General features: G+C 38.9%; 1 protein-coding gene across 1 annotated transcript in view; it reads left to right on the top strand.

Moving 5' to 3' along the window:
- The window catches only part of DNAH12 (dynein axonemal heavy chain 12), a 246,885-nt gene that overhangs the window by 104,914 nt on the left and 120,351 nt on the right, over positions 1-21,620 (top strand). The window contains exons 30-36 of the mRNA XM_030810168.1: positions 5,039-5,148; positions 8,275-8,458; positions 8,596-8,736; positions 12,301-12,384; positions 13,279-13,467; positions 16,956-17,075; positions 20,368-20,556. Of these exons, the coding sequence (XP_030666028.1) occupies positions 5,039-5,148; positions 8,275-8,458; positions 8,596-8,736; positions 12,301-12,384; positions 13,279-13,467; positions 16,956-17,075; positions 20,368-20,556 (1,017 nt within the window). The remainder of the gene's footprint in view (positions 1-5,038; positions 5,149-8,274; positions 8,459-8,595; positions 8,737-12,300; positions 12,385-13,278; positions 13,468-16,955; positions 17,076-20,367; positions 20,557-21,620) is intronic.

Raw genomic sequence — 21,620 nt, forward strand, 5'->3', positions numbered from 1 at the left:
ATCCATGAGCATGGAATGTTTTTCTTTTTTTTTTTTAATTATTATTATTATACTTTAAGTTTTAGGGTACATGTGCACAATGTGCAGGTTTGTTACATATGTATCCATGTGCCATGTTGGTGTGCTGCACCCATTAACTCCTCATTTAGCATTAGGTATATCTCCTAATGCTGTCCCTCCCCCCTCTCCCTACCCCACAACAGTCCCCGATGTTCCCCTTCCTGTGTCCATGTGTTCTCATTGTTCAATTCCCACCTATGAGTGAGAACATGTGGTGTGTGGTTTTTTGTCCTTGTGATAGTTTACTGAGAATGATGTTTTCCAGTTTCATCCATGTCCCTACAAAGGACATGAACTCATCATTTTTTAAGGCTGCATAGTATTCCATGGTGTATATGTGCCACATTTTCTTAATCCAGTCTATCGTTGTTGGACATTTGGGTTGGTTCCAACTCTTTGCTATTGTGAATAGTGCCGCAACAAACATACGTGTGCATGTGTCTTTATAGCAGCATGATTTATAGTCCTTTGGGTATATACCCAGTAATGGCATGGCTGGGTCAAATGGTATTTCTAGTTCCAGATCCCTGAGGAATCGCCACACTGTCTTCCACAATGGTTGAACTAGTTTACAGTCCCACCAACAGTGTAAAAGTGTTCCTATTTCTCCACATCCTCTCCAGCACCTGTTGTTTCCTGACTTTTTAATGATGGCTGTTCTAACTGGCATGAGATGGTATCTCATTGTGGTTTTGATTTGCATTTCTCTGATGGCCAGTGATGATGAGCATTTTTTCATGTGTTTTTGGCTGCATAAATGTCTTCTTTTGGGAAGTGTCTGTTCATGTCCTTTGCCTACTTTTTGATGGGGTTGTTTGTTTTTTTCTTGTAAATTTGTTTGAGTTCATTGTAGATTCTGGATATTAGCCCTTTGTCAGATGAGTAGGTTGCAAAAATTTTCTCCCATTTTGTAGGTTGCCTGTTCACTCTGATGGTAGTTTCTTTTGCTGTGCAGAAGCTCTTTAGTTTAATTAGATCCCATTTGTCAATTTTGGCTTTTGTTGCCATTGCTTTTGGTGCTTTAGACATGAAGTCCTTGCCCACGCCTATGTCCTGAATGGTATTGCCTAGGTTTTCTTCTAGGGCTTTTATGGTTTTAGGTCTAACATGTAAGTCTTTAATCCATCTTGAATTAATTTTGGTGTAAAGTGTAAGGAAGGGATCCAGTTTCAGCTTTCTACATATGGCTAGCCAGTTTTCCCAGCACCATTTATTAAATAGGGAATCCTTTCCCCATTGCTTGTTTTTGTCAGGTTTGTCAAAGATCAGATGGTTGTAGATATGTGGCATTATTTCTGAGGGCTCTGTTCTGTTCCATTGATCTATCTCTCTGTTGTGGTACCAGTACCATGTTCTTTTGGTTACTGTAGCCTTGTAGTGTAGTTTGAAGTCAGGTAGCGTGATGCCTCCAGCTTTGTTTTTTTGGCTTAGGATTGACTTGGCGATGCGGGCTCTTTTTTGGTTCCATATGAACTTTAAAGTAGTTTTTTCCAATTCTGTGAAGAAAGTCATTGGTAGCTTGATGGGGATGGCATTGAATCTATAAATTACCTTGGGCAGTATGGCCATTTTCACGATATTGATTCTTCCAACCCATGAGCATGGAATGTTGTTCCATTTGTTTGTATCCTCTTTTATTTCATTGAGCAGTGGTTTGTAGTTCTCCTTGAAGAGGTCCTTCACGTCTCTTGTAAGTTAGATTCCTAGGTATTTTATTCTCTTTGAAGCAATTGTGAATGGGAGTTCACTCATGATTTGGCTCTCTGTTTGTCTGTTATTGGTGTACAAGAATGCTTGTGAGTTTTGTACATTGATTTTGTATCCTGAGACTTTGCTTAAGTTGCTTATCAGCTTGAGGAGATTCTGGGCTGAGATGATGGGGTTTTCTAGATACACAATCATGTCATCTGCAAACAGGGACAGTTTGACTTCCTCTTTTCCTAATTGAATACCCTTTATTTACTTCTCCTGCCTGATTGCCCTGGCCAGAACTTCCAACACTATGTTGAATAGGAGTGGTGAGAGAGGGCATCCCTGTCTTCTGCCAGTTTTCAAAGGGAATGCTTCCAGTTTTTGCCCATTCAGTATGATATTGGCTGTTGGTTTGTCATGGATAGCTCTTATTATTTTGAGATACATCCCATCAATACCTAATTTATTGAGAGTGTTTTAGTATGAAGCGTTGTTAAATTTTGTCAAAGGCCTTTTCTGCATCTATTGAGATAATCATGTGGTTTTTGTCTTTGGTTCTGTTTATATGCTGGATGACATTTATTGATTTGCGTATGTTGAACCAGCCTTTCATCCCAGGGATGAAGCCCACTTGATCATGGTGTATAAGCTTTTTGATGTGCTGCTGGATTCGGTTTGCCAGTATTTTATTGAGAATTTTTGCATCAATGTTCATCAAGGATATTGGTCTAAAATTCTCTTTTTTTGTTGTGTCTCTGCCAGGCTTTGGTATCAGGATGATGCTGGCCTCATAAAATGTGTTAGGGAGGATTCCCTTTTTTTCTATTGATTGGAATAGTTTCAGAAGGAATGGTACCAGTTCCTCCTTGTACCTCTGGTAGAATTCGGCTGTGAATCCATCAGGTCCTGGACTCTTTTTGGTTGGTAAGCTATTGATTATTGCCACAATTTCAGAGCCTGTTATTGGTCTATTCAGAGATTCAACTTCTTCCTGGTTTAGTCTTGGGATGGTGTATATGTCGAGGAATTTATCCATTTCTTCTAGATTTTCTAGTTTATTTGCGTAGAGGTGTTTGTAGTATTCTTTGATGGTAGATTGTATTTCTGTGGGATCGGTGGTGATATCCCCTTTATCATTTTTTATTGCGTCTATTTGATTCTTCTCTCTTTTCTTCTTTATTAGTCTTGCTAGCGGTCTATCAATTTTGTTGATCTTTTCAAAAAACCAGCTCTGGATTCATTATTTTTTTGAAGGGTTTTTTGTGTCTCCATTTCCTTCAGTTCTGCTCTGATTTGTGTCATCTATGATTTCTTTCAGCAGTGTTTTGTAGTTCTCCTTGTAGAAATCTTCACCTCTTTGTTTAGATATATTCCTATGGTGTGTGTGTGTATGTGTGTGTGTATGTTTATTGTAAATGGAATTTCTTTCCTTTTTTTTTTTTTTTTTCTGAGACAGAGTCTCACTCTGTTGCCCAGACTGGAGTGCAGTGGTGCAATCTCTGCTTACTACAGCCTCCGGAGTAGCTGGGATTACAGGTGCATGCCACTACTGCCCAGCTAATTTTATATTTTTAGTAGAGATGGGGTTTCACTATGTTGGCCAGGCTGGTCTTGAACTTCTGACCTCAAATGATCTACCCGCCTCGGCCTCCCAAAGTGCTGAGATTACAGACGTGAGCCACCGTGCCCAGCTGGATTGCATTCTTGATTTAACTTTCAGCTTGAATGTTACTGGTGTGTGGAAATGCTACTGATTTGTGTACATTGGTTTTGTTCCTGAAACTTTACCACAGTCATTTATCAGTTTCAGGAGCCTTTTGGCAGAGTCTTTCAGGTTTTCTAGGTGTAGAATCAAATTGTCAGAGAAGACAGATAGTTTGACTTCTTCTATTTCTGTTTGGATGCCTTTTATTTCTGTCTCTTGCCTGATTGTTCTGGTTAGGACGTCCAACTTTAAGTTTTGATTATATGTTAAACATTGTGTATAAAATAATTATACAGGCTAAGGTTTTTGTTGTTGTCGTTTTGTTTTGTTTTTGTTTGTTTGTTGTTGTTGAGACGAAGTTTCACTCTTGTTGCCCAGGCTGGAGTGCAGTGGTGTGATCTTGGCTCACTGCAAGCTCCACCTCCCGGGTTCAAGCAGTTCTCCTGCCTCAGCCTCCCGAGTAGCTGGGATTACAGGCGCCCACCACCACGCCTGGCTAATTTTTTGTATGTTTAGTAGAGATGGGGTTTTGCCATGTTGGACAGGCTGGTCTTGAACTCCTGACTTCAGGTGATTCATCCACCTTGGCCTCCCAAAGTGCTGAGCCACCGCACCTGGCCAGGTGGTATTATTTTCCTGCAGAAAAATCATGGTTTTTTTCCCCTATTTCAGGTAGCTAGGTTGCATTGCTAATCAATTCAACTGAGAGTTGACCTAAGTCAGAGTTTTGTTGCAGCATTATTGAGCTGTAGTTTACTTCTGGTTTCAAATGTCTTCAGAGTAAGAATTGTCCTGCCATATGATTGGCCCTTCCCTGTAGTAGGATTTTGGGATCTAAGCATTGTGAGACTAAAGAAATCTCTCTGTCTTTCCAGCCGAGCCCTTGGTCTCTTGTATCACTACATGCTGAGCAAAAGCGTGGATGGTGGGGAGAAACAGCTTGGCATTTGGGCTCCTCCAAATTCAAGTCTGTCACATAAGCCCACACAACCATTAAAATCTCTATTGGTTTCTTCCTACTTTGGCTAACTCCTTCTGTCTATGGCAGGCCCAATCCAATATCCACCATGTCCAGACTTAGAAAATGTCCCCAGGGTGAAAATAGCTGTTGCTTTGTTCTTACCTAGGAAAGGCTCATCATCCCTTTCTGAAGCTAAGTTCTTTTATATTTATTTGCTTCCAAAGTACTTCTATGTGTTTAAATTTTTTATGATTTTAAAAAACTTATTTGTTTATTTCTGGTTACTACAGTGTGCAGGATTGTCTGACAGGTCTTTCTATATCCTAACCAAAAGTGAAATTTTGGGAAACATTATTAAAAGGAGTCATTTTCATGCAACATACGCCCAGTACTATGATGCTATGATCATTTATAACTTATAATAGGGAAGACTAATATATTAAAAATATTTTGAGTCTCTGTTTCTCCTCTTGATTTGAAAAAATAATAAAGTTTTAAGAAATAATAAACAATGAAGATAGTTTTTTTTTTAACTAGTAAATTTAAAATCTACACTTATAAGACAGGTATGACATTTATAATATTGTGTTGTAGAAATGCATTACTTTTTTTTATTTCAGGAATTTTTGGAATGTGCTCATGAAGCCTGCAATGTACATAATCTTCAGCCTGTTAAATTTTTTCTTGAAAAAATGATTCAAACATATGAAATGATGATTGTTAGACATGGGTAAGATTATATATTGCTATAGTTAGATGTTATTTCTTAATTAAGCTGTTAAAACAACTAAAATCCATGAACCAAAAACTTGGCAAACTGATTAGGTGAGTTGAGAGCAACCCCTGCCCACCCCCTGGCCCCCCAGTGGCTTAAAAGGCAAAGGTGCATTTCTCATACTACATGTCCAACAAGGGTTGGTAAGAAGTGCTCATACAGTGACCTAGTACTAATAAATACCACCATTTGCATAAAAACACACTCTTCCCTTCCCAGGGAGGCACCTAAAAGTTCTAATCAATAAATGAATCAGACTCAAAGTTAAGGATCCCTAGGTGACGATGCATGATAGCCTTTGTATCATATCTGGAAGTTATTCCTCTTGATCCAGAGACCTGCAACCTAGAAAGACAAGTTATCTTTTCTTCACAAACCCAGTGCACAATAGTGGGCTTATCAGAACAGGATTACCAGAGCAAACACTCCCATTCAGAAATTGAAGAATAGAAGACACAGCCAACACTGTTCTGTGACAATTCTGAAATCCAGTTGGTCATGTGAGGGCCCCAGTTCTAGAGACAGATTGATTGTGAAACTAACAGTTTAAACTTCAGGACCTCTCACTTGAAGGGCCTCATCTAAGGAGCCATAAGCATTTTGTATATGTGATTTATTATACAGGGTGTCATTAAAATGGCTATGGACATTTTGTATTTATAGTTATGTAAGTAAAAGTTATATATATGTTATATAATTAAGTTATGTGTATGTATATATATATTTATATTTACTTAGAGAGCCATCTTTCTTAAAACCTAGATCTACTTCTGCTTGGTTTTTGCTACCTGGGAGGGACTTTCCAGTTTAATTCTTCTTCATGGGCCTTAGTTTAACCTTCTGAGAGGTCTTTTCCATTTCCATTTTCTTCTCTGGGCACATATGAAGTGGGCAATAGAGAAAATACTGTTCTTGGGAGAGCTGAGAAATGTTTTCAGCCTGCTTCCTGCCTGTAGAAAGTTGGGATCTCAATGGTCATAATTTTTTCTAAAGGTAGGGTTACAAAAACATTATGTAAATTTTTAAACATATACAAAAATAGAGGGAATAGTACAATCAACCCTTATGCATCCAATACCCAAGGATCATTTTAAAAATTATTTATTATGTATTTTTGAGATGTAGTCTGTTAATATCGCCCAGGCTGGTCTCAAACTCCAGGGCTCAAGTGATCCTCCCTCCTGAGCTTCCTGAGTAGCTGGGACTACAGGTGCATACCATCACACCTAGTTCCCAAGGATTATTTAAGTCTTGAACATTCGCTTATGTTTTAGACTAGACTCACAGTATTTTTGGTCAGTAAACTCCCTCAAAAACAATCAGCTTTTTATCTATTTGATTCTAGACAGCTCCATGTTCCTATATCCGTAACTACTGTCCTTAATAAGCCATACCTTTTAAAATTTCCTTGAAGTATCCTTGACCTTATCAGGCTTTGTGGAAGGAGCCACAATCTTAGTCTGTTTTTCATGAATCATTTTATCCTCCTGAAATGATTACTGGGAATTATATTCATTTTTTTTTTTTTTTTTTTTTTTTGGAGGCAGAGTCTTGGTCTATCACCCAGGCTGGAATGCAGTGGCAAGATCTTGGCTCACTGCAACCTCCACTTCCTGGATTCAAGTGATTCTCGTGCCTCAGCCTCCTGAGTAGCTGGGACTACAGGGACATGCCATCACGCCCAGCTAATTTTGGTATTTTTAGTAAAGACAGGGTTTTGCCATGTTGGCCAAGCTGGTCTTGAACTCCTGACCTCAAGTGATCCGCCTACCTTGGCCTCCCAAAGTGCTGGGATTACAGGCATGAGCCACCCGGCCCATATTAATCCTTCATAGGTTTTAATAATGTGATACAATGACCCTACCCTTGATTTGACCCTTGATGCCAAACTGAGTTTTAATAGATTTTTGTTTAAAGGTTTTCTTAATTTTATCTTTCACCAATTGCGAATGAGAATAACTTGATACATTCAATTCTAGAAGTCCCTGAATTTCTGGACTCCTTCTTTCATTCCTGCTTGCAAACTGGCCATGTTTTTTTCTGGGCTCATTTCTTTGTTATGGTTCTTTTTTAAATGAAACCAGTACCTGTCATTATATACTAATAACATTCTGTTTACTATCCTTTTCACCTAAAATTCTCATTTCCTTAGGTAATTAGCTGTCTTCCAGGTAATCTCAAGGAATACATTTGCCAAATGTTTCATCATTCATTGCATGACAATAATTGTCCATATTTTAGCTTCTGATAGCAGTTAATTTGTCACTCACAACCTGGCCTTTAAGCCAATGCCACATTAGGTTTTTTTTATTATTATTATTATGGCAAGAATACCCTCCCCACTTCTAGGTACCAACTTCTGTTACTAAGGATGGGCTAGGATATTCTGTAAGAATTGTCAACACCCAAATGTTAGTGATTTAAAAAACAAAGATTTATGTCTCTTTTATATATAGTAGGTTACCAGGACAGCCCTGCTCATTATGACCACTCAGGGCCCAGGCTGTTAGAGTAAGCACCACCTTAACATTGTGGGTCACAGCCATGCTAGAGGGAAAAGGGATCTCTGTGAGGTCTCCAGCTGGCAATTACCTATCCCCGCTTGGAAGTAATGCCCATCATTTCCATTTATTATTCATTGGTTAGAACTAGTTACCTAGTCTTTCCACAAGAGGGCCAGAAATCCTATATGTGCCAGGAGGGAGGAGATCCAGAAATAGTTGGCAAAGAACACTAATAGTTTGATGGCAAATGAAGACTTTGGGAATATAAATCTTTCCCAGTTCTCTCCTTAGTGGGCTTCAGGTTTAGTTTTTTTAAGAGTACACAGATAATAAGTTTTCATTGTCATTTGGAGATTGTTTATTATATTCCCTTTTGGAGAAAATAATATTAGAGTGAAGAATTTGATTTGTAGTCAATCAGTTCAGAAATTAAATATGTTTTCTTCATGTCTGAGAAAAATTCATGATTTCAAAAATTATAAGTAGTAATTATCACAGGGTAAAGTTTTATATACTGATATAAATTATTTAACTTTTTAAAGACTCTTATCGTATAATTATTTCTTTTCCTTCATAGTTTTATGTTAGTAGGAGAGCCTTTTGCTGCTAAGACAAAAGTTCTGCATGTGCTGGCGGATACACTAACTTTAATGAATGAACATGGCTATGGAGAGGAAGAAAAGGTCATTTATAGAACTGTAAACCCCAAATCTATTACTATGGGCCAACTTTTTGGACAGTTTGACCCAGTGTCTCATGAGGTAACCTAAATATAAGTATTCCCAACTCTCTTATGGCAAGTGCCTGTTAAAACAAGAAATGTGAAGTATTTTCATAGTTTCACTCCTAAATCCAGTTTTATGAGGAGAGCTTTTTAATTCTTTTTTTTCCCCCTCAGTGGACTGATGGTATTGTGGCTAACACTTTTAGAGAATTTGCCTTATCAGAAACACCTGACCGGAAATGGGTTGTATTTGATGGTCCTATTGACACTTTGTGGATAGAGAGCATGAACACAGTATTGGATGATAATAAAAAGGTAAATCATGATCAAAAGAGAAGCAGATTTAGCCGTGATTAAGCAATTTTATGTGTTCAACAACTAAACTAGGACTCTATTTAAAATAAAGGATGCAAAAATAAAGGATGCAGCAAGTTGAGTAGGTTTATAAATTCTCTTTTCAATGAAAACTGCTATAGTAAGTCCTTGGCTTAATTTTCTTTTTTTTTTGTAGAATGAAAGTATATTGTATTAAAATTACTGTGTTAGCCAGAAGACATAGTAATCTAGGGTGAGAATAAGTTGTTAAATGACTTCAGTCTTATGGTTTCTTACAGAACTTTAATATTTTAGGATAAAATAACAAAAGCCTAATTCCTTTTGAAAACATGGAATGCTTCAGTGTTTATATATAGTATATCACCTTCGGTGCTATGAGATATACAAAAGAACTAGAAAGTGAAAGTATTCTAATATTTATTTTAATTGAGAGACAACATATATAAGGTATAAAATGTATACCAATTTCAAGTGTAGATTCTATGATTTTTAAAATGTGTTTGTATACTGAATCATCACCCAAAAAATGACACATGAAATTTCCTATACCCTACAAGGTTCACTCATGTTCCTTCCTAGTTTATCTTCCTCCAGAGATAATCACTCTTCTGATTTCTATGATGACTTAGTTTTGCCAGCTCTTGAACTTCATATATTGGAATCATATTCTTTAGTGTTTTTTTTAAATCAATATATGTGTGATGTTCATATTATTGTAGTTCAGTTTTGTTAACTGATTTATGTCTATATTAGTATCCCAGTGTGAATATATCACAAATTATTTCCGTACTTACGTGAAATGACTGCCCTACTAAATAAACTCATTTAATTAGCATTTAAAGATACGCTCAAGGCCGGGCGTGGTGGCTCACGCCTGTTATCCCAGCACTTTGGGAGGCTGAGGCAGGTGGACCATATGAGGTCAGGAGTTCGAGACCAGCCTGAGCAACATGGTGAAACCCTATCTCTACTAAAATCCAAAAAAAAAAAAAAAAATTAGCTGGGTGTGGTGGCGTGTGCCTGTAATCCCAGCTACTCAGGAGGCTGAGGCAGGAGAATCACTTGAACCCAGGAGGCAGAGGTTGCAGTGAACCGAGATCACACCACTGCACTCCAACCTGGGCGACAGAGCAAGACTCCATCTCAAACAAAAAAAAAAAGATATACTGAAGTACTTTATCATAGGTGGTTAGTCATTCACATTCCTTCTTTCATTCATTCAGTAATATTGGTTGAGCTGAGGGTGGAAAGTAAATAGAGAAGAAGCAGGAAAGTTATTCTAATTGCAGAGTGAAGTCTAAGGGTTCAGAGCCAAGTGGATGGATTGTCTCTTACTGCATGAGAGGGAATTATGAAAAGACAGTTATAGGTGAGTGTATGGATTTGATTGTGGAAATTTGAAGGCAAATCCTTGTGATGATTTCTCTTTTCTTCGTGAAGTGATGGGCCTTGGTTCTTTGCAAAATTGAGGATAAAAGAAGAGACTTAAATTAGCCTTTGTGGAAGATGGGAAAGAGAGCTACCTAGGAAAACATAGAAGCATTTCTGGGTAGCACTGAGAGCCTGACTGAGTGGAAGACCATAAATTATTATTAGTAGTACCAAAGTCTGCCTTTGTGAGATACTCTCTACCAGTCTAAGCAGCTTAGGTGTAGGTAATATTGTAGGCCTGGAAATATAGTAAGACTTTAAATATATTGACATGAGAATGGTAGAAGCATTAGACCATAGGACAAAAGCTGCCTAATGAAAGAAGTGAAAACATCAGGGATGTGAAAATGAGGAGCAAGTGTAGTAGGAGACAATGAATGAAATAACTGGATGGATTGCAGGCTGTGGGCAGAGACTGAGATACTTGAATTTAATATTTCAGAATTGTGTAGTATTTCTGGAGAGAAGGTCCCAGACATATAAAGTGGACAGCTGGAGTGGAGCAAGGTGGTCAAGGATCTGATGGGCAGCTGTGTTGAGATTCTCAGTCTTTATAAACACTGAATCAAGCCAGAGTTATAGTAGAGAGAGACATTAGGCCATGTCCCAAGGACTTTAGCTATTGAGGAGGGAATCATTGAGTACTGTTGAGTGGCAGGAAAAAAACAGGGGTTGTCAAGGGTTGTAACTGGGGGTGGAATAGAAGTAGTTGGGAAACAACACAGGGCAGTGAGGAGAATGCTGACCCTACCTTTCAAATTTGTGCAGAGTTAGGAGGATGTTTGCTGAAATCATCTGGTCAAAGATTAAAAGTATTCTAGACCAGCACATCCAGTAGAACTTTTTACAATACTGCAACTATCTGTGTTCTCTGAGAAGGTAGCTACTAGTCACATGTGGCTACTGAGCATTTGAAGTGTGGCTTAGTGCAGTTGAAGAACTGAATTTTAAATTTTATTTAGTTTTAGTTAAAACTAAATATAAATAGCCACATATGGCTAGCAGCTACCATATTGGACAATCCACCTCTAGATCATTCATTTATTTTACAGCTAAGAAACGGAATCCACAAATGTTAAATTTCTCATTGTTGACATGTGACTAGGTAGGGGAAAAACTGGAACTAAAGTGACGATTGTAAAAGCAGAAAGGAAACACTGAAAACTAAATGTAGAAGAATTTAAAACACAGTAATAAAATTAATTTAGGTATCAAGTTAATAATAATTATTAATACTATTAAAAGTTAATGATAATTCCATAGGTGTAAGCCAAAGAGATTGAGGAGATAGGATGGCTTTAATAATAGACAAGATAGAAATTTGAGGGAAAGGAAGCAGTTGATAAATTCAGTTTTTGACATATTTGATAAAAGAAGAAACGTTTTAGATTAAGAGACCAAGGAGACATAAAAAACTCAATGCATAGTCTTTGATTGAATTTTGCTTCGAATAAATCCATTGAAAAGACATTTCTGGTACAACTGAGGAAATTTGAGTATTGACTATTCGATGATAAAGAATTATTAATTTTGTTAGGTGTGATAATGTTATTGTGATTACATAGAAAATATACTTATTTTTTGGAGACATTGGCATTTGGATGTGAAATGCCATGATGTCTATAATGCTCTTTAAACTGTTTTTTTAAAAAGGTAAGGGCAATATGGCAAAATCTTAACATTGATTAAATCTATGAGCTGGGTGTATGAGTACGCATGCTATTCTCTATTTTCTATTTTTTAATTTAATAAAAAGGTCTATGGTCACTTTATAAATTCAGGAGTATTTCACTTAATTTTCTTAATAGCTGATATTTGTATAGGATTTTATAGGTTTTGGACTTTGTCTTATTGTCCCCCTTCCTACAATTCTACAAAAGAGATATTATCCCTGTTTTATAGATGAAGAGACTGAGACTCGGAGATGTTAAGTATTTGCTTAAATACTTAATAATTAACAGGGCTAGACCTAGAATTAAGATTTTCTGGCTTCCATTCCAATTCTTATTCCATTATCTCACAGGAGCTACTTTATCTTATACATAGTATAAATTTTTATCTGAGAAAATTGAAATTTTAAAAAATAAATGTTTGAAAAATAATTGCTTTTAGCTTTGTCTTATGAGTGGAGAAATCATTCAGATGTCCCCCCAGATGAGCCTCATCTTTGAAACAATGGACCTTTCCCAGGCATCCGTAAGTTCATAATTTAATACAGTGGTGGTTTGTTCATTTCTTCATTCTTTAATTTAGCCAATAAGTATTTTTTATTATATGTTAGAAAATGGGTTAGGCACTGGGAATACAAAGATGAATAAGACACAGTGTATGCATGTTTAGGGAGGATGAGAAGCATGCTAATAATCCCAATACACAGCTACATGTTAGTGCTTTAAGAGTGTGAAGAGGATGGCTGGGCACGGTGGCTCATGCCTGTAATTCCAGCACTTTGGGAGGCTGAGACGGGCAGATCACCTGAGGTGGGAAGTTCGAGACCAGCCTGACTAACATGGAGAAATCCCATCTCTACTAAAAATACAAAATTAGCCAGGCGTGGTAGTGCATGCCTGTAATCCCAGCTACTCGGGAGGCTGAGGCAGGAGAATCTCTTGAACCCGGGAGGTGGAGGTTGCAGTAAGCCGAGATCGTACCATTGCACTCCAGCCTGGGCAACAAGAGTGAAACTCCGTCTCCAAAAAAAAAAAATTGTGGAGAGGAGTGAGCATCTGTGAGCATCTGTGAGGAGGATGGATAGAGGAGCACCATGGAAGGTAACTGAGTGTTTGATCTGAGAACTGAGTGTTTGAAACTGAGAAGTAAGACTTCTCCAGGGAGATTGGATTTGGAAGTCCTAGGCGTTTCCAAATCGAGATAATGTTTAAAGACATGGAGCCTTTACATGTCTGGGGAACTGAACTGCAAATAGTTTTCTGTATGGGGAACGTCTAGACTGTGTGAAGCTATGTGAGGCAGATGGGAGCTAGATTATGAAGGATCTCATAAGTCATCCTAAGAAGTAGTTGATAATTACCAGGTGCCACTGGTATAAAAGCAACAGTGCAAAAAGAAAATTTTGCCTTTTTTCTCTAGCCTGCCACTGTAAGCCGTTGTGGTATGATTTATTTGGAGCCTTCACAGTTAGGATGGGAACCACTTGTGTCTTCTTGGTTGAATTCACTGAAAGGACCTCTGTGTGAACCAGAACATCAAGCTCTTCTGAGAGGACTTTTTGCCTGGTTAATACCACCCTCTTTAAACCAGAGTAAGAAAAAATGCAAGGTAATCCTATAATTCTCTGACCTATTCAAGTTTCTTTGTTTCCATTCAACTTGACTAAGTCTAAAGTCACAGTGGTTGGTAGAATGAATAACTAAAACCAGTTTGTCCTTATGCATTTACTATCCACCGTTGGTTTTATATTGCTTAAGTTATAGCTGAATAACTCAGGAGTTGAATTTATTCCAGCTAAACTATTTGTATACAACCATAGTGTCTAAAACTTTAAAAATTCTAATTACTTTCCATATTTCAAATTATTTTAAATATGTGCCCCTAAAAACTCACATGTATATTTAGTGAGTTTATTAGTTATTTAATATTTAGTATTTTATGAGAAAACTTTAATATTGTATGAGCTTCCCAGAGCTGTCATAACAAATTGCCAGAAACTTGATGGCTAAAGCTACAGACATGGTGGCTCACTCCTATAATCCCAGCACACTTTGGGAAGCTGTGGTGGGCGGATCACTTGAAGTTGGGAGTTCGAGACTAGTCTGGCCAATATGGTGAAACCCTGTCTCTACTAAAGATATAAAAATTAGCCGGGCGTGGTGGTACATGCCTGTAATCCTAGCTACTCGGGAGACTGAGGCAGAAGAATCACTGGAACCCGGGAGATGGAGGTTGCAGTGAGCCGAGATCACACCACTGCAGTCCAGCCTGGGAAACAGAGCGAGATTCTGTCTCAGAAAACCACCCCCCCCACAACCAAAAAACACCCAAAAACCAGAAATTGATTCTCTCACAGTTCTGGAGACCAGAAGTTCAAAATCAGGATGTTTGTAGGGCTATACTTCCTTGGAAGCTCTAAGGGAGACTCTTTTCTTACCTCGTCCAGATTCTGGTAGCCTCAAGTGTTCCTTGGCTTGTGGCTACGTAACTCCAACCTCTTCTTCCATCTTCACATGGCCTTCTTTTTATTTTATTTTATTTTTGAGGCAGAGTCTTGCTCTGTCTTGCTCTGTCACCCAGGCTGGAGTGCAGTGGAGCGATCTCGGCTCACCGCAACCTGTCTCCCAGGTTGAAGCAATTCTCCTGCCTTAGCCTCCTGAGTAGCTGGGATTACAGGCATGTGCCACCACACCCAGCTAATTTTTTTTGTATTTTTAGTAGAGACAGGGGTTCTTTATGTTGGCCAGGCTGGTCTCGAACTCCTGACCTCAGTTGATCCACCCACCTTGGCCTCCCAAAGTTCTGGGATTACAGGCATGAGCAAGCGCATCCGGCTGATCTTCACATGGCCTTCTACTCCACATGTCTCTCCTCCATGTGACAGTTACAAGGACTTGGATTTAGCACCCACTAGATAATCCAGAATGATGTCTTCCTCCTGAGATTTTTAACTTAATTGCTTCATCTGAGACCTTTTTCCATATAAGATCACATTTATAGGTTCCTCAGGTTAGAACATGGAAATATCTTTTTTGGGGACCATTGTTCAACCATTTCCACCATCTCCTACACACACACATAAGCTTCTTACATATAAACAAATATATTAATATAGAGAGGGGAAAGAGATACTCAGTTTTATCTTAAAATGTTCTAGGCATAGAAAAAAGTGCCATTTAAAAGAAAAAAATGAGCAATTCCACTTTATGAAGATTCTGTATAGTGTCTTCGTAGAGAAAATAGACAAAGTCCCTTGCAGTTTTAAAGCTCTAATGCTGTATGTTGTAAATAATACAAAATAGCCTCCACCTTTCCACGTAATGAGTAGTGGATTTTCTTCTCATAGTTCATTCTCATCTAGTCAGTCCCTAGATTTTTTTTTTTTTTTTTTTTTTTTTTTGAGACAGAGTCTCTTTTTATCTCCCAGGCTGGAGTGCAGTGGCACTCCACCTTTCAGGTTCAAGTGATTCTCGTGCCTCAGCCTCCCAGGTAGCTGGGATTATAGGCGCAATTACAGGCGTGCACCATCACACCTGGCTAATTTTTGTATTTTTTTTTGTAGAGATGAGGTTTCGCTATGTTGGCCAGGCTGGTCTCAAACCCTTGGCCTCAAACAATCTGCCCACCTCAGCCTCCCAAAGTGCTGGGATTACAGGCGTGAGCCACCTGGTCCAGGCCCCAGGATCTATTGATTTTTCCTTCTTGATAACATTTATACCTGTCTTCTTTCCATCCCTGTTTCTGCAACCACCTCCTCGCCCCACCCTTCCCATTATAGTATCTCAATTCTGACCATCATCACTTCCTACCTGAATCAATACAATAGAGCTGTTCTGGTCCAGTCTACATCCTGCTACAGGATGAAGTTTCCAAAACACAAATCCTTTCTGTTTATTCCTTTATTTAAAACCCTCCCTTGGAACTCTCTTCCTCTTGTAATTAAATCCTTAATACAGCATACAAAAACCTTTTAGGATCTGACTCTTGTCTATTTCTCAAGCCTAATTTTTGGGCATTCCTCCTTCATACCCTGTTTTCATATCCTATAGAATCCCCTTAATAATCTGTGTCTGCTCACATCTCCATTTCTTTGTATACATTCCCCTGCCTTGAATATCCTTTCCTTGTTCACCTGGCAAACTTACATTTTCCTTCCAAATTCAGCTCAGCTATTATTACTTCCTCCAGGAAGCCCTCCTTGGTGTATCTCTCCCATTTTCCTCCTTGTGCACTCCTCCAGTTGTTTATCCCAAGCACTCTAGTAGCCTCCTCCTACCCTGAGACTTTCTCTGTCATATCATTATTACATCATATTATTTTTGTCTATTTAATTTTAATACCACCCATTTTTAGGGATTCTTTTATTTCCGTATCTCCTAGCTTGCCACATTGGTATAGTATGTTTTTCATAAATGTTTGTTGAATAAATAAATGAATGAATGGCTCTTAGAGACTTCATTTCTGCTATCCTTAGAACCTTGTTTATTCTCTTGCAGTAGCTAGTTTTTCATTTGTCAGAGAATTTAGAATGTATTATGTGCGATTGTACAATTGTTATGTATAATTGTGTAATATAATATGGGAAACTAAAATATTTGAGAAATGTTTTATCATGCCTACTTAAAGTTTTTAAATTTAAATATTATAAAGACCTTACGAGGCTAGGTGTGGTGGCTCGTGCCTGTCATCCCAGCACTTTGTGAGGCTGAGGCGGGAAGACTGCCTGAGTCCAGAAGGTTGAGGCTGCACTGCACTGTGATCACACTAGTGCACTCTAGCCTGGGCGACAGAGTGAGAGCCTATCTAAAAATAAAAATAAAAAAAAATAGCCTGGTGGTGCGCACCTATAGTCCTAACTACTTGAGAGGCTGAGGCAGGAGAATCCCTTAAGCCCAGGAGTTGGAGGCTGCAGTGAGCTATGATTGTGCAACTGGGCTCCAGCCTGGATGACAGAGTGAGACCCCATCTCAAAAAAAAGAAAAAAAAAGACCTTATTAAAACCATGTATGCTTTTATCAGTTTTTAAAAATAAATTGTTTTTCTTATTTTCTAAATAAGATGAAAATTAAGAAAGTTACCTTATTTTCACCTTGCAGAAACTGATTCCTACAAGCAATAGCAATGCGGTTGTATCTCTCACACGCCTCTTTGAAGTGCTACTTTGTAATGTGGTAGAAAATGATCCTACTAGCAAGCACATTCGTGTTTGGATTATGGTTGGTTTTATACTTCATGTAGTTTTTAATTACGAATAAATTATGCTTCTGGTACATGATGTTTATACTGAGAAAGACATGACAAGATCCAAAGCTATTTTTTGGTGAGCATTGAGAGAATAGCTGGAGACACTAAAGTTGGTATTCTGATAATAAAAAGCACTTTAAAGAAATTAAAATGTCAGAAGGAACCAAAACTATCTTTTTTTTTTTTTGAGACAGAGCAGAGTCTCACTCTGTCACCCAGGCTGGAGTGCAGTGACGTGATCTCAGCTCAATGCAACCTCCACCCCCTCTCCCCCAGGTTCAAGTGATTCTCCTCTCTCAGCCTCCCGAGTAGCTGAGATTACAGGTGACTGCCACCGCCCTGGCTAATTTTTGTATTTTTAGTAGAGACAGAGTTTCACCATCTTGGTCAGGCTGGTCTTGAACTCCTGACCTCGTGATCCACCCGCATCGGGCTCCCAAAGTGCTGAGATTACTGGTGTGAGCCACCGCGCCCAGCAACTATCCTATTTTTTTTTTTTTTTTTTTTTGAGACGGAATCTTGCCCTGTTGCCCAGGCTGGAGTGCAGTGGTGCGATCTCAGCTCACTGCATCCTCTGCCTCCTGGGTTCAAGTCATTCTCCTGCCCCAGCCTCCTGAGTAGCTGGGATTACAGGTGCGCACCGCCACACTGAGCTAATTTTTTTTATCTTTAGTAAAGACAGGGTTTCACCATGTTGGCCAGGCTGGTCTCAAACTCCTGACCTCAGGTGATCCGCCCACCTTGGTCTCCCAAAGTGCTGGGATTACAGGTGTGAGCCACCACACCCGGTCATCTATCCTATTATGAAAGATTATAATTTGATCAACAATAAAGTGATTTAATATTAAACAAATTTGGACATTAAGTGAATTAATTTTATTAATTAATGTTAAGCCAGCATGTAGGCAACATAAAAGCTAGTTATGAAAGACCAGGAATAGGCCAGGTGCCATGGCTCATGCCTGTAATCCCAAAACTTTGGGAGGCCAAGGTGGGCAGATCATTTGAGGTCAGGAGTTCAAGACCAGCCTGGCCAACGTGGTGAAACCCCATCTCTACTATAAATACAAAAATTAGCCAGCGTGTTGGCAGGCGCCTGTAGTCCCAGTTACTCGGGAGACTGAGGCAGGAGAATTGCTCTGTCTCAAAAAAAAAAAAAAAACCAGGAATAGGCATCCAGCCAGCTAGGTGGAGTGTTGCAGGCAGAATCTGTGGAGGCCTCAGGTAGGGAGAAGTCAGTAGTCTTGGTTAGCTAGGCCAGAGGGAATGGTACAAGTAAACAGATTATCAAGAGCCTGAGGAAAGAGGTTTTTAGTGTCTTTTTTCTGGTCTATACTGGTTTCCCATGGCACCACCTTATTCCTAAATGCATCGATCTCCTCCCTCTCCCCTCGCAGCATAGCAGTTCCCTCCCATTGTTTTTCCTTCCATTTGCTGCCCAAAGTATCTGCTGCCTCAGACATCTCACATTCCAGGGTTTCCTGCTAACCATACCCCTTCCTTTTGTCCTCCTTTTTCACCTTTATATCCTTCCACTTTAGAAGATATTAAACAGACATGTTTGAAGTATAATTTATTTATTCATTTTTCTCCCTAGGTTTGGAACCACCTTTTACAAAACTAAATTTTAGCTTTCTTCCGTGTCTATCAGTGTTACTGTTTATAAAAGTATCATGGGAATAGTTTACCTATATAACCTTCAAGTTTCATTTTTCCTGAACATTTTATTCTGTTGGTAAACCTAAAACCTAAACCTTTCAAGTGGTTCAGAATCACTTCAAGAGAGTTATACAGATTGATATCTAGGTGAAATTTTTCTCTGAATATATATTTACTTTTGGACTAGATAAGGCATGTACCTAGAGTAAAATTCAAAAGGCAAAAGTGGGTTTTCCCCACTTTTCCATAGCAGTCCCCCAGCCACACTGAAGGCAACTAATATTACCAGTGCCCTATATAGAATTCTAGAAGTATTTTATGCACACACTCTTTTACATGTATACATTTTTAAATACATTAGCATACATTATCTACTGATTTGCATCGTTTCTCCATTGTAATATTGTCATTTTCATATTAGTGCTTATAGAGTGACCTTGTTTTTTTAACAGCTGCATGTATTTCAGTGTATTAGCAGAATCCAATTAAGCAGACGATTTCTGAAGAACAATTTGGGTTGCTTTTGATCTTTTGCTATTACAAATCGTGCTGCAGTGAATATTCTTGTACATTTATCATTTCACAGGTAGAAATATATTTGAGTATAAACTCCCACAAGAGATATTCCTAGGTTATTTGGTAAGGACATTTTATGTATTTATTTTTGTTTTAAAAAATATTTTGTAGAGATGGGGTCTTACTAGGTTGCCCAGGCTGGTCTCAAATTCCTGGCCTCAAGCAATCCTTCTACCTTGGCCTTCCAAAGGTCTGGGATTACAGGTGTGAACCACTGTACCCAGCCAGTATGGGTATTTAAAATTTTGTTAGAGGCTGGGCATGGTGTCTCACGCCTGTAATCCTAGCACTTTGGGAGGCTGAGGCGGGTGGATCACGAGGTCAGGAGATCGAGACCACCTGGCTAACATGGTGAAATCCCGTGGTGGCGGGCGCCTGTAGTCCCAGCTACTCAGGAGGCTGAGGCAGGAGAATAGCTTGAACCCAGGAAGTAGAGGTTGCAGTGACCTGAGATCGCACCACTGCACTCCAGCCTGGGTGAGAGAGTGAGACTGTCTCAAGAAAGAAAAAGAAATTTTTTTTTTTATAAATATTGGGCCAGGCATGGTAGCTCATGCCTGTAATCCTAGCACTCTAGGAGGCTGAGGCAGGTGGATTGCTGAGTCTAGGAGTTCAAGACCAACCTGGGTAACATAGCAAAACCTCGTCTCTACTTAAAAAACAAAAACAAAAAATTAGTCAGGCTTTGTGGTGTACCCCGGTATTCTCAGCTACTTGGGAGGCTGAGACACCAGAATCACCTGAACTGGGGAGGTTGAGGTTGCAGTGAGTTGAGATGGTGCCACTGTACTCCAGCCTGGGCAACCAGAGAGAGATGCTGTCTCAAAAAAAAAAGACATGCAAACATTTTGATAAAAATTGCCAGAGAAATGACTATGTGGCTTAGTGGTGCTCCATTCCACTTTATTTACACTTATGACCTTGTTCAAGTAAGTTGAGCACGTCCTAACATATTGAATTTTGGTTAATGTTTCCCCTAAAATGCCTTTAAAATAATTGCTATAAGTTAAAATATTTCTCCACCAACAGGCTTGCTTTATATTCTCTTTGATTTGGTCGATTGGAGGAAGTTGTGATACAGATGGCCGTCATGTTTTTGATAGTTTCATACGATTAATCATACTGGGAAAAGATGAAGAAAACCCAGTGCCAGATTCTGTGGGTAAATGGGAATGCCCATTTGATGAAAAAGGCCTGGTCTATGACTACATGTATGAGGTACGACATAAAAAGCTTGGTATGGTAAGATAAAACACAAAGGCTTAGACCAGCAGACAAAGCTCCTGGGTTTTCATCCTAGAGTTATTTTGACTCCTGCGGTGAGCTTTTTAAGCTCCCTTCTTTTTAGTTTCACCTCCCGTAACTTATTGGCTGTATAAATAAATTTGCTTTAATAATATTTTTATAATTTCACATTTAAATTAAATTTATTTTTCCATTTTATTAAATAATTCCCCAAAGCATTTTTTAAACAGCAAGTATTTGAGTAATTATTTGATTCATACAAATTTTATTTCATCCCCTATAAGATCTAGATAGAGCATTATTTCAGTTAAATCTCAAGTTTTATGATAAGGAGGTAAACCTGAAAAGGTTAGTGGCTAGCAGAGCCAGAACTTGACTCAAGTTCTCCTGACCGACAGTGCAGGACCTTTTCCCCAAAACCATGCTAACACGGAATTTTAAGAATCTGGCCAGAAAGAGAGTTTCATCCTCATTAGCCATAGCGGGAAGTCAATAAAGTAATCTCTAAAAGTGAAAAAAGAGGTGGTAACACACCAGCATATTCTTTCTTTTTCTTTTTTTTTTGAGATGGAGTCTTGCCCTGTCGTCCAGGCTGGAGTGCAGTGGCACAATCTTGGCTCACTGCAAGCTCCGCCTCCCGGGTTCAGGCCATTGTCCTGCCTCAGCCTCCCGAGTAGCTGGGACTACAGGTGCCTGCCACCACGCCCGGCTAATTTTTTGTGTTTTTAGTAGAGACGGGGTTTCACCGTGTTAGCCAGGATGGTCTCGATCTCCTGACCTCCTGATCCACCCGCCTCAGCCTCCCAAAGTGCTAGGATTACAGGCGTGAGCCACCGTGCCCTGCCCACAAGCATATTCTTTAAGAATCGAAAATAAATACCAAACTATCCAGCTTAGAGAAGGTAAAAGTCTCTAGGAAGGGGAAAGTGACAGTAGGGAAATGCTGTTTTTCTCAACCTTGTAAATCTTTTGACTGTAAAATATGTACATGTATAATGTTGATAAAAATAAAAGCTAAAGGCTGGGCGCGGTGGCTC

The sequence above is a fragment of the Nomascus leucogenys genome, chromosome 4, assembly GCF_006542625.1.
Source record: "Nomascus leucogenys isolate Asia chromosome 4, Asia_NLE_v1, whole genome shotgun sequence".
NCBI classification, from domain to species: domain Eukaryota; kingdom Metazoa; phylum Chordata; class Mammalia; order Primates; family Hylobatidae; genus Nomascus; species Nomascus leucogenys.